The sequence below is a fragment of the Eschscholzia californica genome, unplaced genomic scaffold, assembly GCF_041429995.1.
Source record: "Eschscholzia californica isolate CP2 unplaced genomic scaffold, dmEscCali1.0.p SCAF_2, whole genome shotgun sequence".
NCBI lineage: Eukaryota > Viridiplantae > Streptophyta > Magnoliopsida > Ranunculales > Papaveraceae > Eschscholzia > Eschscholzia californica.
This window is the reverse complement of record NW_028238309.1, coordinates 37,533,952-37,552,990: the sequence shown is the minus strand read 5'-3', so window position 1 is coordinate 37,552,990 and position 19,039 is coordinate 37,533,952. Positions and strand designations below refer to the sequence as shown.

Sequence of the window (19,039 nt, the reverse complement as noted above, 5' to 3'; positions counted from 1 at the left end):
CATAACTTTTTTGTTTTAATTATATAAAAGTTTAAATAATTAAAACTCATCTCCAGGGTCCGCTTATAGAATGAAACTTAAACAGCATTTCCCCTAGAGATGATTGTTCTCCCAAAATGCTTCACTATGTTGAAGTCAGGAGAGGGCGAGAGGCCATGGCAGCCTTGCCCACAACATAGATACGGACCTGACTTCATATGTGGGTAAACATTTGGTAGTCTAGTTGGCCGATAATGTTGACATAAACTTCAACACCCTAGATATCCCCGGTTCGATTTCCAGAGGAAGTGGATCACATATATAGTTATGTTTTAAGTCATAGTTTAATTAGATTATCGTAGATTATAGTCAATTTCCAAAAAAAAAAACTTCATATGTTAAGGATCCCGTTGCATGTAAAGGAGGTAATAGAAAAATAGGGTAGTTCATTTATAGATCCCCATAGCAATGTAAACACTAGCATGCATATGAAAAAGTATATCCAAAACTCCTCATCCAACACTAGATAATAAGAAAATTCAAATACAAATAACTTTAAGTACATAATTTTTCATTTTTCAAATCATCCACCCTACCTAATGCTTCAAATGCCAATTCCACTATGCCTCGAGGCTTCCTCACCTGTTTCTCCCAAGGAAAAATAACGAAAAACACACTGAAGGGGAGAGAGATAAAGAGAGATCGTTCCTTTTTCTAACTCTAATCCAGGCAAAAGACATCTGCTACGGCTGCTGCTGCTCCTGAATTTGATTGGCATCCGCTTTATTATCTTCCTTGCCTTCACCAGCAGCAGGGTTGACTCCTTGTACTTCAGTAGCCATAGCCACAGCCTCTCCTGGTGGTGGGTGATCAAACCTGCAATTAACACCATATTTGCATGTTCCCGTCTTCATGTAGAAAGGGCACACAATTGAACCCTATCAAAACAAAAAACAAATTCAACACAAATCAGTTACATGTTATCATTTCTAGATTTACTCGAATACGATTCAAATGAACAACACAATACATAACACGTGCAGTAGTCGCAGTAGCACCATGGAAACATATACAATACCTCTCTCCTCGGTAGGCCCGCAAGAGTGAGCTTTAAATTCTGTTGAAGGGCTTGCTTAGTCATGGTTGGAGTCGGAGCCGATCGATCAATCGGATGATGAAACCTGCATCTTTCACCAAACTTGCAGATACCCGTTTTCATGTAAAACTGCATAATTGAATTTCGAAGCCTTAGCGTGTGGCACATGCAGGAATCTCTAAATATCTAACATTACTATAATAGTGACTGCAATTATCATGTAATGTTCATAGATAAAGACATTCACAGACTTGAGCCAAACGTGGCTACCAAGTCTGCTTGTTCGTGTCAAATTAATTCATTTGTTTCAAATTAATAGTTTGATATGACAATTAGCTCCACAAAGCAGCTAACAAGTTGAGCCGAAGGCCTAAAACCCTCATCTCTCATCCACTGATCCAAATCATCAGAGTGGATTCCTTGTCATAAATCATGCAGCACCCTTAAGAGATTGTAGATTATTGGTTTACTGAGCTATTTGATGGTGAACAAGCAGGAGAGGATTCATTCACAAGTACAAGAAAAACAAAGGTAGTAGTGTAGTACGCATCACATGGCAATAACTACGAGTAGATAACTGTAGGAAGAAGAATCGAATACATACATCACATTCCATCTGTCCAGGACGTTGAGGGTAAATGCCTGAGCTTAACCCTAGCTGCAAAAGATATAAAATAGATGCAATAAGTGATTCAAGGACTACATTCTGGAAGCAACAAACAGCAGAAGTTTTGAGGAAAAAGAAAGCACAACAGTCCTAGGATATTATCTTCACTATTAAAGGGTTGCTTTTCCACAGAAGCAGAATTCAATCATGGGCAAAATTAAAACGTTCCAAGACTTCGTTTTTAATTGAGCGCTGACACGATGTTCAGAACCAGTGGCCTTAGGTTGCTGAGCAACAAATACCGAATTTATTTATGAAAAGTTTGTGCTATCTTTTATTACCATGCCTTTGTGTAGATACACAGAGAGATGCATCAATACTAGATGTAATATTAACTGTAAATCAAATGAGGATCCCCACTTATCCTTTTCTATGAGCCAAGACCGAATTGGATATTTTTTCGAAGTGTAGTACAAACCCTAACTTGGTATTATCAATCTTCTAGACTAACTAGTGACTCCAGAGCAACCTGACAAGACACTTATTTACATATATTAACAACTTAACATAAATATAATATTTCTTATACTTGCATGAAAAAGGATTTGGTATAGAAATGAAGAAAGAACCAACAAAACGATGTGGGAAAAGAATAAGCAGAAAAAAGCGAGGATTGACCTGAGAACTATATATACTCACTTACCTTCTATAGCTCTAGTACAGTGTAACTCACTCATCTACAACTAAATCAAAGACTCTACTTTTGTTTACAAGATCCCAAACCCAGATTATAATTTCCTACTTGGCCCAATACTAATTTGTAGAGCAAAGGGACTCCCGAAGGGCAACATGAGACCTAGAATATGCAAAACAACAAATTGCACAATTTATATCATTAGGTACTATGATTAGTTATAGAAAGAAAAACAGGAACTGAGGAGGCCTGCAAGTAGGGATGGTCAGCTCACCAAAACGCAACTATTAACGAAACCTTTAATTTCCTTGACCCCTTCATTACTTTTTTCTCCCTTCCCATGCCTCCAGTTATGGACACGTAGAAGAACAGCTGGTTGAGGTGCTAGGGGACACGATGTTCTGAGTGATATGATGGAGAAGGAGTGGAGCATAATTGGTTCCCTCGTTAGGTATGAATTACAATCTGGTTGATATTTTAATTTAGAAATTGACACTAATGATTTCAGATTAGTTGTTTCCTTTAATTAGAGATAGTACTTGGAGATTCTTAATGGGTACTTTTAAATGTAATAAACCAATGCTATGTATAATAGAGAAACTTGTTCTGTAAATTTGTAAGTATTACTATAATCGGGACATGTTTGGAACTTTAGAAGGTTGTGATTAACTGATTATTAAAATTGTCAATGCTCAACATAGATCATCAAAAGAATCAGACAACAAATAACAATACATACATCTCAACTGATCCATGTCCAAGCCAATAGAAAATATCATACATCTCTGGTCATTTTGAAGGATGTCCACGTAGTAGAGCAGATAATAGGAGGCAATAAAGAATCATCACTTACCGATGGTTGAGCCAGCCTTGGATCAATAGTTGGAAGCATAGAAGCAGCAGAATGAACCAGACCCATGTTCATATTAGCTGTTGGGGAGGCGATAACTGTGTGGCCTAGAGCAGCAACTGTAGGATTTATAGCTGCAAAATATAACCTCTTGATGAATGGCATTTCAAACAAAAAATTATATGAATGACTTCATTTAAAATCTTTAATCACTAACATAATTACTGGACAGAAAAGGAAGAATACCATATCTATCAGGATGGCTATAGCGGCAAGTGGAACCATACTTGCAGCTGGCAAACAAAAGATAATTACAATATGATCACTTTTGACATTTCAAGTTACTGCACCTTTACATGCATACAATAAAAATGAGTGAAAAATGAAAAACCGAAGATAATAACCGGACTGCATTCAATTCACCTGCCAGTCTTCAGATAGAAAGGACAATCCACTTCCCCCTGTCCGAATCATGAATCCAATGAAGCAGAAAATTATGAGAAATAAGAAAATCAATAGTTAAATAGTTGTTGTTAGATCATAAACAGTAGATTCTCAGTGAATAATATTTTCGACTAGTGCCCCCAGAGCTCATAAATATGAACAAAAAGATAAAATAAGATTTTTTGCAAGACAAGTACGATAACAAAGAAAAAAGGAGGAAAAAGATATGGAAGATGTAATTACCGGTCTTACTGGCAGTCCCTTGGAGTTATGCATCAATGCTGGGGTCAACGGAATATAAGGTTTCCCCGACATTGCATCAGCAATTGTTCCTCCATCAAGGGCAACAGAGTGGGTCTCTTCTAAGTTACCATTTTCTTGCCCAACTACTGGTATCTGGATATCTTTTGGGTGATGAAACTTGCAGCCTGCACCGAACTTACATTTTCCAGTCTTCATATAGAACTGTTTGATTATTCCAAGGATATATGAAGTTAATGCCTAAAAAAAATTAGCAGTAGTTGGCAATCTCTAGAGAAACAAAAAAGTATCGTACTGGACATGCTGGCTCTGATGGCCTCTCAGGTAATTCAACAGCCTCGAACCCATCCTGCAAAAGTAAAAGATACCAATATCTCATTACATATAACATATTTAAAATAAAAGTGTATATGAGAATCAGTAGAGTGGTAAAGTTGTAAGCGCTACTACTTATTGGCACGCCCTCACTTACCGTAGACACTATCTTATCTTTTGGATGGTTGAATCTGCATCTAAGACCGAACTTGCACTTTTGGGTCTTTAGAAAGTACTGAATCACAAAAAGATGAAACTTATGTAATACCCAAAAAAAAGTCAAGTGTTTAAGATGATATATATCAACGAGAATTTGAGGGAATAAGTAAAATCTAATTACTGGACAATCGGGTTCTCCTGGTCTCTCAGGAAGAGATTCACTTGTAGGAGCAAGTGGGACCTGCATAACCTATAAAAGAAAAAGTTCACGTTATTTTCTTTGAAGGCAATCACTCTGAAGAGATGAATATTAAGCAAACTGAAACTGAAAGGAGCTCAGGAAACTACTTTTTACTACTTGTAAGGAAACTGACTCTGCTAACACTACCAGTCTACTATAGCCATAAAAGGGAAAGCAGTATGCTTTCCACAAACACAGCATCAACAGTGAGGTCAGTTGCATACAGTGTACCTATTGAGAATGGTCCAAAGTTGACAACTAACAAACTGGACCAAAGTGGTAGCCTCCTTATGCTCATTCCAATTCTTTAAAGTGACTTCCTTAGTTCCTTTCACTCCTGTAGTGAAGAAATTAGGAATTTATAGACATCTCCAAGAGAATGGTGTATGATACACACCATGAATCTACAACTTGAAACCAACCTGATTGGTGACTTCACCCGCACATAAAACCATCCAGAAAAAAATGGTTTCATTTTCAAAGATCACAAATGTTTAAAAAAGTGTTTTTCCGCCTCAATGTGGTAACCTATGACAACGTGAGGTGGGGCCTTGACGAGTTGAAGAGGTGCACCTTCAATTTCATATAATTTAATGTAATATTCTACGAAACAATAGTTTTTATTCTGTTTTTGTTCTGTTAATCTTATATTATATTGCATTTGTTTGTAGTACTACAGTAGATTGGTTCTCTAGAGTAAAGTTGAAGGATATGAATGCTTCTTTTTGATTGGTCGCTTCTATCTTTTTTACTATCTCTACATGTTAAAGAAAAAGAGAGGAAACAACAGTGGAATCGTCACTTGTCACTTGAAGGACAACATAAGTAGTCACTTCTCTGATTTGTCATTGAAAAAGAAATTGACAGATGTTGATTCCTACGCCCCTCTACTCCTTAGAGAAGCGTAAGTTTTGATGCGGTACACCTATTCTTTGCTTCGAATTGTAAGCATTGTTGCGCATCTCATGCACCTTTTTAAACATTGATCACAATTTTATGAATGATGAAAAAAATAAGATGACTTAAATTACCCGAGCAAAAAATTGCTATAGAAGTTCCAAAAGTAAATGCTCTCTAGAAATCCCGAATCATGATCAAATTACAGGCCTGGTACTGAAAAAAATCGGATCAGCAGAGACTTCACCTCTGAAACCCGGACATTAAAGCACAGGATAGGTCCATTCTATTGCAACCTAGAGGCTTTAACGTATAAATTTCTATGAAATTAGGCATTACTTTAAAATCTTCATTATGACTGATATTATGCCCATCTCTTGGCGAAGAATTTGAGATAAACACCAGGGCCAGGATGGGCATATCATATATACATGGACACAAAAATACAAGTATCGATTGTAGGAAGTCCATACCTGTACACATACATCTATCTTGACTTAGTTCACTGTCAACTTCTACTTTTTAGAAGAATGGAATCGTCATACAAGACCATGAAAGTCGCGAGTGTCAACCAATTTATTTTATTGTTAAAGCAGAAGAATGATCAGGTTGACTCTGTTAATTTGGGGGAAAAGGTCCCAGCATCATTGCTTGATACTTTTTCCGGACTTTTCTGTAACTGCCTTTTTTTATACTAACATGAAGATATAGATGATTTTCATTTGTTTAAGCACAAGAATGATTCGATGGCTATATTATGGTACAGTTTACAAGTTCGATAAGTTCTTTCCTTCATTCCTTCTCCCACACTACAAAGATAATTGATTTGAATTTCTTCATTACATGATATACATATGTATATCTACGTTTGTCTAGTGAATTTACTACTGAAAAACAAAATATTAGCCTTAGTAATATAATACTATACCAACACTTCGAGTGTTTAAAAGTATACAGGGGAGAAGCCCAAAGCATATAGAATTCAACATACAACAAATAAAGTTAAAAACCAAACCATGAGTAGATTTTCATTCCCCATGCATACTATCTAGAAATATTCATGTAAGATATAGAAAATAACTGTCTACAAAGTATGCTATATATATAGTCTAACATGTTCTATATTCCTAAAGCATTACGAGTGATCACCTCTTTCCAATCTGGGAGTCCACCTTCAGGAACCCAAATAGGGTGGTCGAACTTGCAGGTGTCGCCATACTTACAGGTCCTTGTGAGCATATAGTGGGCGCAGTCCTTCTCTCCTGGTCTTTGGGGATAAATAGGCAGACTGCTTGCACTCTCGAACCTAGGGCGCTTGCCTAAAATGTTTGCAGAAAACAAAGCTTCACTTTGCCCAAAAGGGTAATTGGTTCCGAGATAATTCTGATGATAGAGAGCTAAATATAGATAATAAAAATAAATAAGAATAGCATCTTACGTGGATGACATTATGTAAGTACAACAATACAATAACTACATAGAATGCTTAGAGATCGGAATATACGAGATGTTAGGAATTTATCTAGCATATATGGAGGAATGAAGCTGAAAAGAAAAATTGTTGAAAAAACAAAGAAGTGGTATTTGGAATTACCGATCCAAGAAAATACAGTTGCTTAGGTGGGATTTGTGGCACCTTCGCTCTCTCTGCTAGGGGAGTCCTATTAGATTTAGCGTTCTTGATCATGTTTTCATGCCGTTTCAAAAAAATCCAAGAAAATATAAAATCTAGAATGCATGTGCAAATACTTATTTCAGAAAGAAGGCACATTTTTGTGATAGCAAAAAAATGCTTCTCTTTCAAAACATGAAGTAGGGCACGGGCTGTCCATAGAGCTCGCGCATACTAAGCAGTTGCTATTTGCAACACAAAGAGACAGATAAAACACATGAATACAACCCATGATAGACATCAAAAGTCATATCAGCACCACAACATCATATTAGCTATGGTATACTAAAAAGGAGATACCACATATTTTTCTAGTTTGTTTTACTATTCACTTTTCAGGGCTCAGACAACTTACATAGTTTATATAAATAGTAAAATACTGAAATGCATTACTTCAATACAAGCCAAGAACTTCTCAACATATAATTAGTTCTCTAAGGCTCTAACTATATAAAATACACAGTAAATAAGCTGTGCACATATATAAATTTTTGGGTTTTTCACTTAGCATACGATGCTGACAACTATGTTGTTTGAGTCGCAAGGCGAGGCGAGGCGATGAAGCTCTCGCCTGCGCCTTGGCGATCGCCTCATGGTTCTGAAAATGGGGATGAAGAGCAGTGTTGAAGAAGAAGAAGAAGAACAGAAAATAATGAAGAACAAGACGAAAGAAATTGCTAGATATCCTCTTGTTGTTGAAGAAGATGAAAGGATATGAAACCCTAAAAGGGTTTAAGTCGTGACCCTTGGATTAGATCATAAAGGGTTCAGATTTGGTCAAAAGTTTTCTATTTTTGGTCTTTAAAATGCTTTGACCAAAATCTGGACCAATATAATCTTTGACCACTAAATTTCTAATCTAATCCTGAACCTTAGATAAGAAATAAAACCTAAAATCCCTTCTTTTCTCTTTCACTCCTCTTTCCTCAACCTGAACTTCATCTTCTTCTCCTCCAAACCCTAAAACGAAGATCTGCCTCAATGTCGCCTCTTCTCGCCTCCCTATTTTCTCAGGCGAGGCGACCCTTCTTCCAACCTTGCGCCTTGGTCGACTAAGCTTCGCCAAGGCGCGCCTTTGACAACTTAGGCTGACTAGCACCCAAGGCAGTCATAATAAATGCTAGAGGGCCAAAAGAATAATCAAAATAGCCAATGGCATAGTATCGCCCCCTATTAAGTTGTGCACTTAGTCGGTCTAATTCCGGCTTGTAGTGATTTTAAATTTGGTAGACGGGTACACCTCGAGGCGCCTCGAAGCGCCTCAAGGCGAGAGACTGTTTCCGCCTCAAGGCGTACGCATCTACAAACTAGAAAAAAAATTCCCCACATAGTTTAAGTTTTTGCAACATAAGAAGTAACTACATTTAATTTCTTGTTTGTTAAAAAATGAAGTCTTTATATTATTGTAGCAAAAGTGAAAAAGACTACTTTTTTACATTGTACTTAAATATGGTATCATTTATTTTTCTACAAGAATTAGTATACCATACCGCTGTACGCCTTTTGCACATCGAGGCATGGGCCTCAAGGTGGTGCTTCGCTTTTCAGAGCAAACCGCCTTGAGGCAGGATAACATTTTTAAAAAACTCGATAATAGCAACAGATTTGCATTACCAAAGTCAGGGTGTTAAGCTACAAAAAGCAAACAACACCAGAACATTGGTATCCCCGGGAAACAGTGTTCATATGAATTGACATATGTTAATTTCGTCATCCAAGATGATCCCTAGTTTACATCCCAGGTTCCCAGGTGAAATGAATAAGGTAGTATTTGAGAAGAACAATTAAATGCACGTCGCGTTCCTATATGCTAATGTGGACGAAAACGAGAAATCTCATAATCTTTGAAAAAGCAAGCTGCTCTGCACTTACAGCTCGCACACTGGTCACTGAGCGGCCTTTAAGTTTAACAATGCAAGCATTTTTTTACAATAAGAAAGAATGAAGTCTTTCTCAAAGTCGGGGTTGAACAAATCAAATACTTATAAAACATGAAACTGTGATATCAAACGAAGAAAATACTTATAAACACGTTCTTGCTCAAATATATTTCAACGTCCAGCATATTTTTTTAGAACTCATATGAACAAAAACATTAGTTGTATAAAATTTAACTAGGATTCAGAACCGCAGATATGAATTTTTCTAACTATAATCCTTTTATTTTATTGGTAGGCCTGCCGAAACCTGGGTGAGTGTTAATATTGAAATCGTAATTCATTCTTTTTTCTTTTTGCAATGGTAAAATTTGAACCCTGGTCTCAAACAAAGTGAGACCCACATAAAAGTGGTTTCACAACTAAGTTGTTCTTCATCGTCTAAGAGCATTTCCAAAGCAAGACTGAAATTGAAAAACTCCAAGTGACACCTAGGATTTTTTGAGTTCTTCACAAAAACTCTCTCCAATGCAAAACTCAATTTGGGTCTTGAGATGATGCGGTAAGGCGATTAACTATTAAAATGCAAGCCCAGCTCATACGCAGAAAGAAATGTGATAGCATAAGTTTAACCTAAATGTTTATAGGAAAAAAGTAAACCCTAGGTATTGAAAAGCATCAGTAACTTAAAAACTAAGAGGGAAGAGGAAAGCCCTAACCTTCAGTTGGGCGCTTGACACCAGCGTAAAGAGGGTCATAACCAGAAGCAGCTCCAACGTCGAAACCACCAGGCCATGAAGACCAGGAAGGATTGTGAGAAAGAGGAGGAGTCATCGTTGCGGTAGTAGAAGTAGGAACACCAGGGGCAGAGAGTCTACCGGAAGAATAAGCACCGGTGATATCATTTGAGTACATATTAGGGTTCATATACATGGAAGAGTAATGTGAAGAAGAATGCGAATCAGGATGAATGGTTTGAGGATCAGAAGGAGTAGTGAAATATCTTGATGATGAAAATGAAGAAGAAGATGAGTCGGGGTAGTAGGGATCTGTAAGTGTTCTTGAAGCGTAAATGGCAGCAGCTCCTCCTACTCCTCCGTAGCTACTAGGGTTGTAGCCGTATGTCTGGTTGGACATGAATTCTACTTAGAAACCCTATTTCACAAGCTGGGGGGGTTTCAGGGAGACAGAGCTGGTTAGGCTAATATGGTGGATTTCTAGAGCGAGAGGGAGAGGTAGATATCTAGACTTCTATTCTTTTTCTATAATCATGGTGATCCTAAAACCCTAGGACCCACCTTTTTATTGTTTTTTTTTTTTTTTTTTTGAGAATTGGACAACTATCTTCGTTCGTCGTTACAAGGCAGTGATGCATCGTAGAGATGAAATAAGCACCCACCTTTTTATTGTTGTATACATGCACAAACCCATTTCTCACAACATCTCCCATACACCACTCAAACTCTAAAATTTACAGCAACTCCAACCCGGGACGGTTCCCGGCTCATAAAATCACTTTTTCATTCAAATTTAAGGGCATCAGCTCAGCCTCTGAAATTCAACTCCAACTACAGACTCTCTTAGGACCCTTAAATCTGAATTTGAATTTATCTCTTTTCTACCCTTCCAACCACCATATTAAATTCTTTATCAACTTTTTTTCTCTATAAATATAATTCTCTTTCTCTACAAACTCAAATCAATTTCATTTTCTTCTTTCTCTTCCTATACCCTCTATCATTTCTACAAGAATTTTTGGGTTTATAGCCCAAAAAACAGACCCTAATAAGACATTTAGTCCTCTCTAATCCTATAAAGGGTTTCAAAACCAAAAAAATAATATAAATGGATATCTAGTCCATTTGGTGTCATCTAGAGAGAAAACACAAATCCCTATAATACCAAATAAATCATAATTCCTAATCTAACCTTCCTCATATATTATAACTGATTTATCTTCAAAATCCATAAAGATCTTCTTCCATTTTTATCTCTTTCACATTCTCTCTCCAATCACGTTTTTAAACAAAGAAATATATATTATAACTGATTTATCTTCAAAATCCATAAAGATCTTCTTCCATTTTTATCTCCCACATTCCCTCTCCAATCACGTTTCTAAACAAAGAACGTGATTCATTATTTTCAGTAACCGAAATCTCTTTATTCTCTCTCTAAATCCGATTCACATAACAAAACCTCCATTAAACTCAGAAATCTTGTTTCACCTTCATTAGATTGTTTTTCAAACATTCGTCTTCTAATCCAATACACAAGCTCAGAACTCCATTTCCATTTATGTCTCTTCATATCAAGTTAATCAGGTAAAACATAAATCAATATAAGTTTTTGTGATTCTATTTCAGTTTATAGTAGTTGATTTTCTCTCTCTACATCTTAATCTACTGAAAATCTTCCATTAAAACAAAGAAATTGTTTCATATTCATTAGAGTTTTTCAAAATCAGTTTCTTAATTGTTAATCAGGTAAACAAAAATCTTCTTTAATGATTCTGTTTCAAATCGAGTATGTTATTATTGTATTACTCTCTCTAAAAGTTTCTTTAATGATTTCGATATTGATGAGATAATCCTTCATTACTAATTCCTAAAAATTGAGTATACTTATTGTTGCAATCAATCTTCATATCAGATATCTTTAGATATGTAGTTTAAACCTAATGATATTCGTATTTTTTCTTCAGATCTGGTTTTCAATCCGTACGGATTTATGAAACGTGGTTTTTTCGTACGGTTCCTCATAACAGAATTAACAGTACATGTACTTTATCATAAATTACCATAATTTATAGTAAATAATGCAAACATCTCCCGTACAATGTTTTTCAAAATGAGAACATGATATATGTATTTTCTGACAAATTATATATACTTTATCACGAATATCATGAATATTATATGGAACATTAATTATGCTTTATTCTCAAAAACAGTACTCGTTTCATTATTAGAACAACTTCGCTTATATATGTAAATCCCGTGTACTTTGAAATAAATTACATATAATTTACGTAAATGTTCATGTAATTTATTGTAAATAATATACTTTTTTATATAATTTATATGTATTAATCTCTCTCCATTTGTTATCACAGATGGAGTTCCAGGCAGAATCATCAAATCAAAATAAGCAAATCAAACTTGAAATACCCTTGTTCTTGTTACTTGACTTTTTGATTGGCTCCTCGAAATATTGCATAACAAATGCACACTTGAATGGATCTTGATCATGATTCCTTGGAAAAGCCTCATATTCGGCCCCCTCCATTAGCATTCCAAGCAATAGGGCAACATGGATGGGCACCATTATTGAACCAGAGAAGATTTTGTACGTTTTTTTTGTAACAGAATGTAGACGATGTGTTATGTAAAAGAAATTATGTGTAATGTAAAAGAAATTATGTGTAATTTACTGAACAAGACCCAAATACATTTGATAAATTACGTTGTATAGTTGACAAATGATGGTTTATTCGTCATAAATAATACATAATTTACGTATTTATTTCATAATTTGTATTCGATGAGTATTTATGTATGAGTAAAAACGAAAACAAATGCTGCTTTAATGTTCCCAAAAAAATATACTATTTCCAAAGCTAAAAGTTAAGTGAGAGAAAGTGACATATATGTTTTGTATATTAACCCCCAAATCACGCTAAATTGATCCTAGATTATATACTATTTCCAAATCTGAAAGTTAAGTGAGAGAAAATTGTTTTGAATCGAAAAAATTTTTACATAGTAAGATAGAGAAAATTGATTAGGTTTCCAAATCTGATAAGAAGATAGAGAAAATTGATTTGGAAATATCCGTGGTGATGACGTTTTGGTTTTGGTTAGGATTTTGGTTTCTGATTGATTCGGATAATAGGAAAGAGAAAATTTGATTTCTAAATCTGTTTAGAGGAGAGAGAAATTATGATTTGTTTCTATCCATTTGTTTCTAATAAATCTCCATATTTTTGGCTAATAAATCTCCATATTAAATCTGTAAAGAAGAGAGAGAAAATTGATTTGCAAAAGTTTGGATTTTGTTTCTAAACAGATTATAGAAGAGAGAGAAAATTTCGTGAGAATCTATCCGTTTTTTCCTAAATTTATCCTAAAATCAAGGTACATTAAACCATTTGAAATTTTTGTCCGGCCCCACATATTAAAATCTCGCGAAAAACGACTGGGACATGGAAGGAATTATGTAATATATATATTAAGGGTTTTTAGTCCCAAGAGCAAAAGGACTAAAAATCCATTTTTTGGGAAGATTGGACCCTAAATCCTTTTTGAACATTATTTTGGGCTAACTGATTTTTTTATTCAACATGATGGTTGAAAAAGATGCATGGACTGCAGAAAGAGATGATGATGATCTCTTAATGTTACAACAAATGAAGTAATGTGTTGGATTATCAATGTTAATGCATTTTAAGTTTTTAAATTAATGGGTTATTTTTATTTCTTTTTATTTGGGTTTTTTTAAAAAGAAAAAAAAGTAGTCGTTGGATCACATCCAACGGTGAGATGTGATCCCCCAACATGACCGTTGGGAGCTCCCCAACGGTCTGTTGGGGATGTTCAGCCTACCCTTAATAAGGGTTGGTTGTGGTTGGAGTTCCTCCAACCGGGGGGGAGGGGGCCCTTAATTCAAATTAAGGGCCTCAGTCCCCCTCCGGTTGGAGATGCTTTTAGAGTTCTACATAGGAATTTTTAGAGTTTTTCTTTAAAACTCATATCCAATAAAAAACTCAATATGAATCTCTAAAATGATGTGTCAAGATTTATAATAGAGATCCTTAAGACTTGAGTTTCTATAAGTATCACATAAACAAATCGATTAATTTTATAGTTAAAATATAAGCTTTAGACTTTCTCTTAAGTGTTGCACTGGAGAAAGTTTTCTAGTAGAGTATCTTTAAATGACCAAGTAGGAAAGAGATCATTTAGAGATCAATTTTTCACACTTGAGACCTAGGATTTTTATAGTTTTTGTGGAGTGTTGCATTGGAAATGCTCTTACCTAGAAGAAAAATATCAAACCAAACAAGTTAAACATGGTTGTCCAATTTGATCAGCCTTGTACCAAAAACTAACCTAAGGATTTCAATATTAGAATAAGAATAAATTTAAAGATCACGACTAAGGAATAAATGTGAATTTAGTCTCTGTATTTCAGCAAAGCAAATCATCATAAGAATAGTGGGCAAAATTACGACATGCCCCAGTAATTTTCTGGCATAGTTGTATACCATCCCGTGCGTGAAAGAATTCAGAATTTGATGAAATTGTCAAAATAATTTCACGGGTAAGAAAAATATGTGAAATGCCAATCTACCAAAATACTTTTGAGTGCTCATTAAAATTTGCAAATAATTAATTTTCATATCTAAATTAACTGGATCTTTGTCTGTTTACTTCTGATTTTGTAAGTCTTTTTTATCCAGATCAATACATTTTTTTATTTGTTGACGTTTAGATTATTTGATCTCCAATGTAAATTTTTAAAGTTCAGATTTTTTTTTTTGTTCTACCCTTTTATTTCATATGTTTTTGGCATACATAAATACTTACTTTGCAAACAATATTTTCTTCTTTAGATTCGAATAAATCATAAACTAAAACAACCTTTCTTCATTGGCTCCCCAAAGTATGTCCAGCTTCCTGTGTGGCCCCCTAAGTTAAGAAAAATACTGAGGTGACCATTTTTTCGTTTTCGACCAGTGAGAATTCTCACTTCAATTTATGTCAAAATTTCTTAGATCTTATTTATTAAAAGATGTTTCTTCCCATCGTACGCTCATTTTCTCTAGATCTATTTTCCTCTAGTTTTTCCTCATATTTTTATTTATTTTTATGATCTGTCAAATATGCGATGAAAAATCACATTCTGGGTTGGATTGTCTATGCATTTACACTGCCTGTAAAATGCAAAGATGTATATGCATTACATGTTTGTCTGCTAGGACGATGAAGGAGACTAAAATGCGGATATTTCTAGAGATGATGTATAAAAGTGGTTTTGAGGATATTATTCAAACTAGGGTATAGCCCGCGTCCTAAGGCATGGTCAGTTGTATCAATCAAATTTAACGAAATTATTGCTTGAAGTCAAGCAAATTGTCATAAACTTATCTTACCCAAAAATGTAATATTCGGTAAAAGTATTAATATCAAGATAAACCTACAATCTTGTGTTGGGTTTTGGTGTCACCTAGTGTTGTAAGCGAAATCTCAAACATCTAACATGTTTAACACTAGCTACTAGGATCACATGCATGAACTAAAAATGAACCAGAATGGAACAGTAGAGATACCTTAATCGCTTTTCTATCGAAGTAAATTCGATGCCTTTATCCTGAAGATGAGAGCTTCAATCGTGCTCCTCTACTTGAGACACCCGAGCAAGTTGAGTTGATCTCCCTTCTTTGATGTCAGCTAAGACCTCTTAGAAGGTTGAGAAGAAAAACTATTCTTCTTTTGACTCAATAGATAGGTTGGGAGTTTTTTTCTCTAAAATCCTTTTCTCCAACAGATGTTTGAGAGATTGATTTTCTTTAAAGAAAATTCCACACCTTTTCAACTTAGGATTCAGTATGGACCACAGAAAAAATAAATTAAGTCAAAAACCCTTTCTGACTGGGAGTCATAGATGGAAGAGATTTCCATCTAAGGTTTCCCACAACCCTGGTTGGCAAAATCAACCCTTTAGTGGGTTTGGCCTGGCCGCCCCATTAGCTTAGACGACCATCACATGGTCGACCCCTTTAGCCTTTTCCGGGGCTCCCTTTCGGGCCCGGTTCTTCCTATCTTTGTCCAAATCTCATCCGAACCTTTTGGGCTTGTTCAGTTGGATTTAATCCACCTATTTGCCAAGTTCCCACTAGTCAACTCTCTCCGCTCAAGTCACCACTCTTTGGTGTAATCCGTTGTAGGATCATGTCTATGTTAGTCACGAAACACCGAAGTGATCTGAAGATCGTATTTGGCTTCTAGCTAGGCATTACGACCCCTAATTCGACCGGACTAGATGATATTCCGGATAAGGTCATTGTTATCCTAACTAACAAATTAAGCGTATTGTACCTTGGTCCAAGGACACTCATTCAGAATGACATCTCCTTGAGACTGAAAGGATGTATCCTTCAGTCCCCCACTTTTCCTTAGAACAAGTGCAATGCTCGATTCCCATGTCACTTTGCATCTCATCTGATACGTCATATCTTTTCAGACTTTCTTGATCTAGAGAAAACTGTCAAAATATATGATTAACTATTAATCCGTTTGAGCGTGGCCACGCATTTTCAGTTGCTTTTCCTCAAGTGGCCCAAAGATATTATACATAGCTTAGTTAGGAGGACATAATCCAATCTTGTACTCCCACTCAGCTTCGTGTCTATCATGTCTCACCCAGTAACCGCTTTTATAACCTCCTTTTACGGCGTGGCATTTGGCGGTACCAAAGTTTGACATTCCTTGCATAAGATGAGTGGAGCACTCATGTTTAAAGGACTCTCTCAATTCTTGTCTATGAGAGTTCATGACATTTTTCATCACTTATAGAACTCTCATGTTTGGGTTATCTAGTTTACCATACACCCATGTAATTGACTTGAATACTCATATTCTTATAGCCCATGAAACAACGCTATGAGTCAATCTCACATGCTAGTCTTCTTAAGTCATTGTTGTCCATTCAATGATCTGGACTAAGGATAGAATAACGAAATAAATCCAAGTTCACTTAATAGGATGTCACTTATCAGATCACGTATCTGATAAACCTATTAGGAATATTTCATTATTTTAGACTGTCGTTTAATTACTAAACCGATTATAAATAACTAACATATTTCTGATAATAAGAGTTTGTAGTTTGAGCCTTCCCACTTAACTCCTTACACACTCAATTTACTAGTCTAAGCTTTCCTCAAAAAAGTTCAATGCTTGTGACCCTAGTATGACTTTTATACTCAGTCTAAGGTGACAATTTAGTTAATAGATCTAATCTATGTGAATTTCGCTGGTTATCATCCCGATTAAAAGATGATAATCTTTGGTATCTCAATACTAAATTAAGCCCTATCAAGCTTTAACCATTTTCTTTTATTTGCAAAGTTTGCAACAGTCTTTGCCTGAAACCTTTCCAACTTACTGTTCTTCAAAGTCAAGATCAAAATCTTAGTCTGGAAGTTTGCTACATATGACTTTTCAACCGTTTTAAGTTCTTTTCAAGTACGTTGGGATGTTGCTCGGTTGCGATCCAGATCAGCTTATCTGGTTTTGATTGGCAACGACCATAGATACTCTAAGTATTTTGAGACGTCGAGGAGAATGCTAATCATGTCCAACATGACCGATCTTATGTCCGAACAAAACTATCTTCCTCATGCGAGCTTGCTCATCAGAATCCTTCGGATGTTGAATCTTGCTAAGCTGTGTGCCATGAGTTTTAGGTAAAAATACTTTATTTGAGTCTTTCACATTAGACTTTTCAAGAACTTTTCTTGAACGAGTCTTATCACCTTCTCGATCTATCCTTGTAGATCTTTGATGCCCAAAAGCATTTTAACTTTGTGTGTGGTCATTTTTATTGAGTCAGTTCTAAACTGTTTTCAACATCAGAATGTTGTTCTCAATCTATAGTATGTTGTCCACATACCATACCAAGAAAACTGGGTCACTCCCACTAACCTTCTTGAACCTTTTGAAATTCAAGAATTCTCTTCATTCTCCAAGAAATCAACTTTTAAATACCTTGTTGAATCGAAGATTCCAACTCCTACTTGCCTGCTTCAATCCTAAGATGGATTTTCGAAGCTTGCATTTGTTACTAGCTTTGGAAGAGTTAGCTATCATCCGAACTGTGTCACATACACGTTCCATTTGCTAGTATTAGATCATTATGGTCTTAAGCATCAGCTCATGAGAGATATGGTCTTTTTCATGGTCTATACCCTGAACTTTTAACTTTGAAAAACCTATTAGTATTATACAAGAATTATTCCTTTAAGCAAATAGACCAAGTTCCAAACTTAATTTTAGACATAGATTCCATTTCTGATCTTATGGCTCCAAGCCATATTCCAGAGTCTGATTTCGTCATAGATTTTATGTAGGTAACTCATTTTCTTCTCCAGTAGAATTTTAGTCCTCTGAGACAGACCTATGAGCCTTCAAGGCCTAGGAGGGTTGTGAACAACTTTGAAGACATTTACGAATTCTTTCGAGAATTTTCTGGTGAGATACTCTTTAATTGCTAGAGAGTTTCTGTTGTTGCTGTATGGGCAAATATCCGCCCCACGAGGTGCCCGTAGAATTTAAGAACAACCGCTTTGTAAGGGTAAAACCCGCGAGGCTAAATAAGAAGGCCCGATACTGGCCCAAGTCGCTACTCCGGGTCACCGAATCCATACCCGCTTGACACTAAGCGTATCTGACACGTGTCACGCGATAACCACCCGCCGGTACTAGGCAATCTTACGGCCAGAGGATTATTGCGCAATCCATAACCGCACAAGTGGTAAGTATTCCGTATCTACCACTTAAAGACGGGCGTTACCGGCCAGTAGCTTACCGCACACGCGGTAACATCTTGGTCGTCCCTCGAGAAATTCGAATATCCATCTGATGGTCAGATCCTCTAGCCCTTAACGTATCTCTCAGGAGTAATGACATGGAATAAATATGTCGGTTACTAGCTGGTTGTCATCAAGGCAATCCCTCTCCACCACTATAAATACGAGAAGCAAAACTCAGACAAAGGCATCCAATATTCGACAACAGTACTCAGGTAGCCTAATCCATTCTCTCCACTCACTTGCTTTCTCATAAACATTTCAAAGATCTTCTGATCTTCTCAAAGTCTCTGACTCATCATCTTAGAAGTTGGAAGATAAGAGTCTGATAGTCACAAATCAAACGACAACTAGC

The 19,039-nt window shown here is 35.9% G+C and overlaps 1 protein-coding gene across 3 annotated transcripts; it reads right to left on the bottom strand.

Moving 5' to 3' along the window:
• Positions 1-478: 478 nt before the first annotated feature.
• HUA1 (floral homeotic protein (HUA1)) lies at positions 479-10,557 on the bottom strand. Of its 3 annotated transcripts, none has more exons than XM_086659305.1 (13): positions 10,492-10,557; positions 9,812-10,390; positions 6,693-6,862; positions 4,587-4,655; positions 4,404-4,481; positions 4,227-4,280; positions 3,914-4,135; positions 3,650-3,687; positions 3,473-3,519; positions 3,230-3,360; positions 1,680-1,733; positions 1,058-1,204; positions 479-917 (listed from the first exon to the last, which is right to left on the bottom strand). In XM_086659305.1, the coding sequence occupies exons 2-13, from the start codon at positions 10,227-10,229 to the stop codon at positions 723-725; spliced, it is 1,623 nt and encodes a 540-aa protein (XP_086515431.1). In that variant the 5' UTR covers positions 10,230-10,390; positions 10,492-10,557; the 3' UTR covers positions 479-722. The 3 variants fall into 3 exon arrangements, with proteins under 3 accessions (XP_086515431.1, XP_086515429.1, XP_086515430.1); XM_086659303.1 differs by having other exon boundaries at positions 6,693-6,940; positions 10,492-10,556; XM_086659304.1 differs by lacking the exon at positions 10,492-10,557 and having other exon boundaries at positions 9,812-10,450.
• Between the last annotated feature and the right edge of the window lie 8,482 nt (positions 10,558-19,039).

Excerpts from the sequence above, each read along its gene's own strand:
- HUA1 (XM_086659303.1), bottom strand. The coding sequence starts at position 10,229 with ATGTCCAACCAGACATACGGCTACAACCCTAGTAGCTACGGAGGAGTA. Across the intron at positions 6,941-9,811 it reads TGTCAAGCGCCCAACTGAAG|CTCTCTATCATCAGAATTAT; the intron begins GTTAGGGCTTTC and ends ATCTATATTTAG. Across the intron at positions 918-1,057 it reads CGGGCCTACCGAGGAGAGAG|GGTTCAATTGTGTGCCCTTT; the intron begins GTATTGTATATG and ends TTGTTTTGATAG.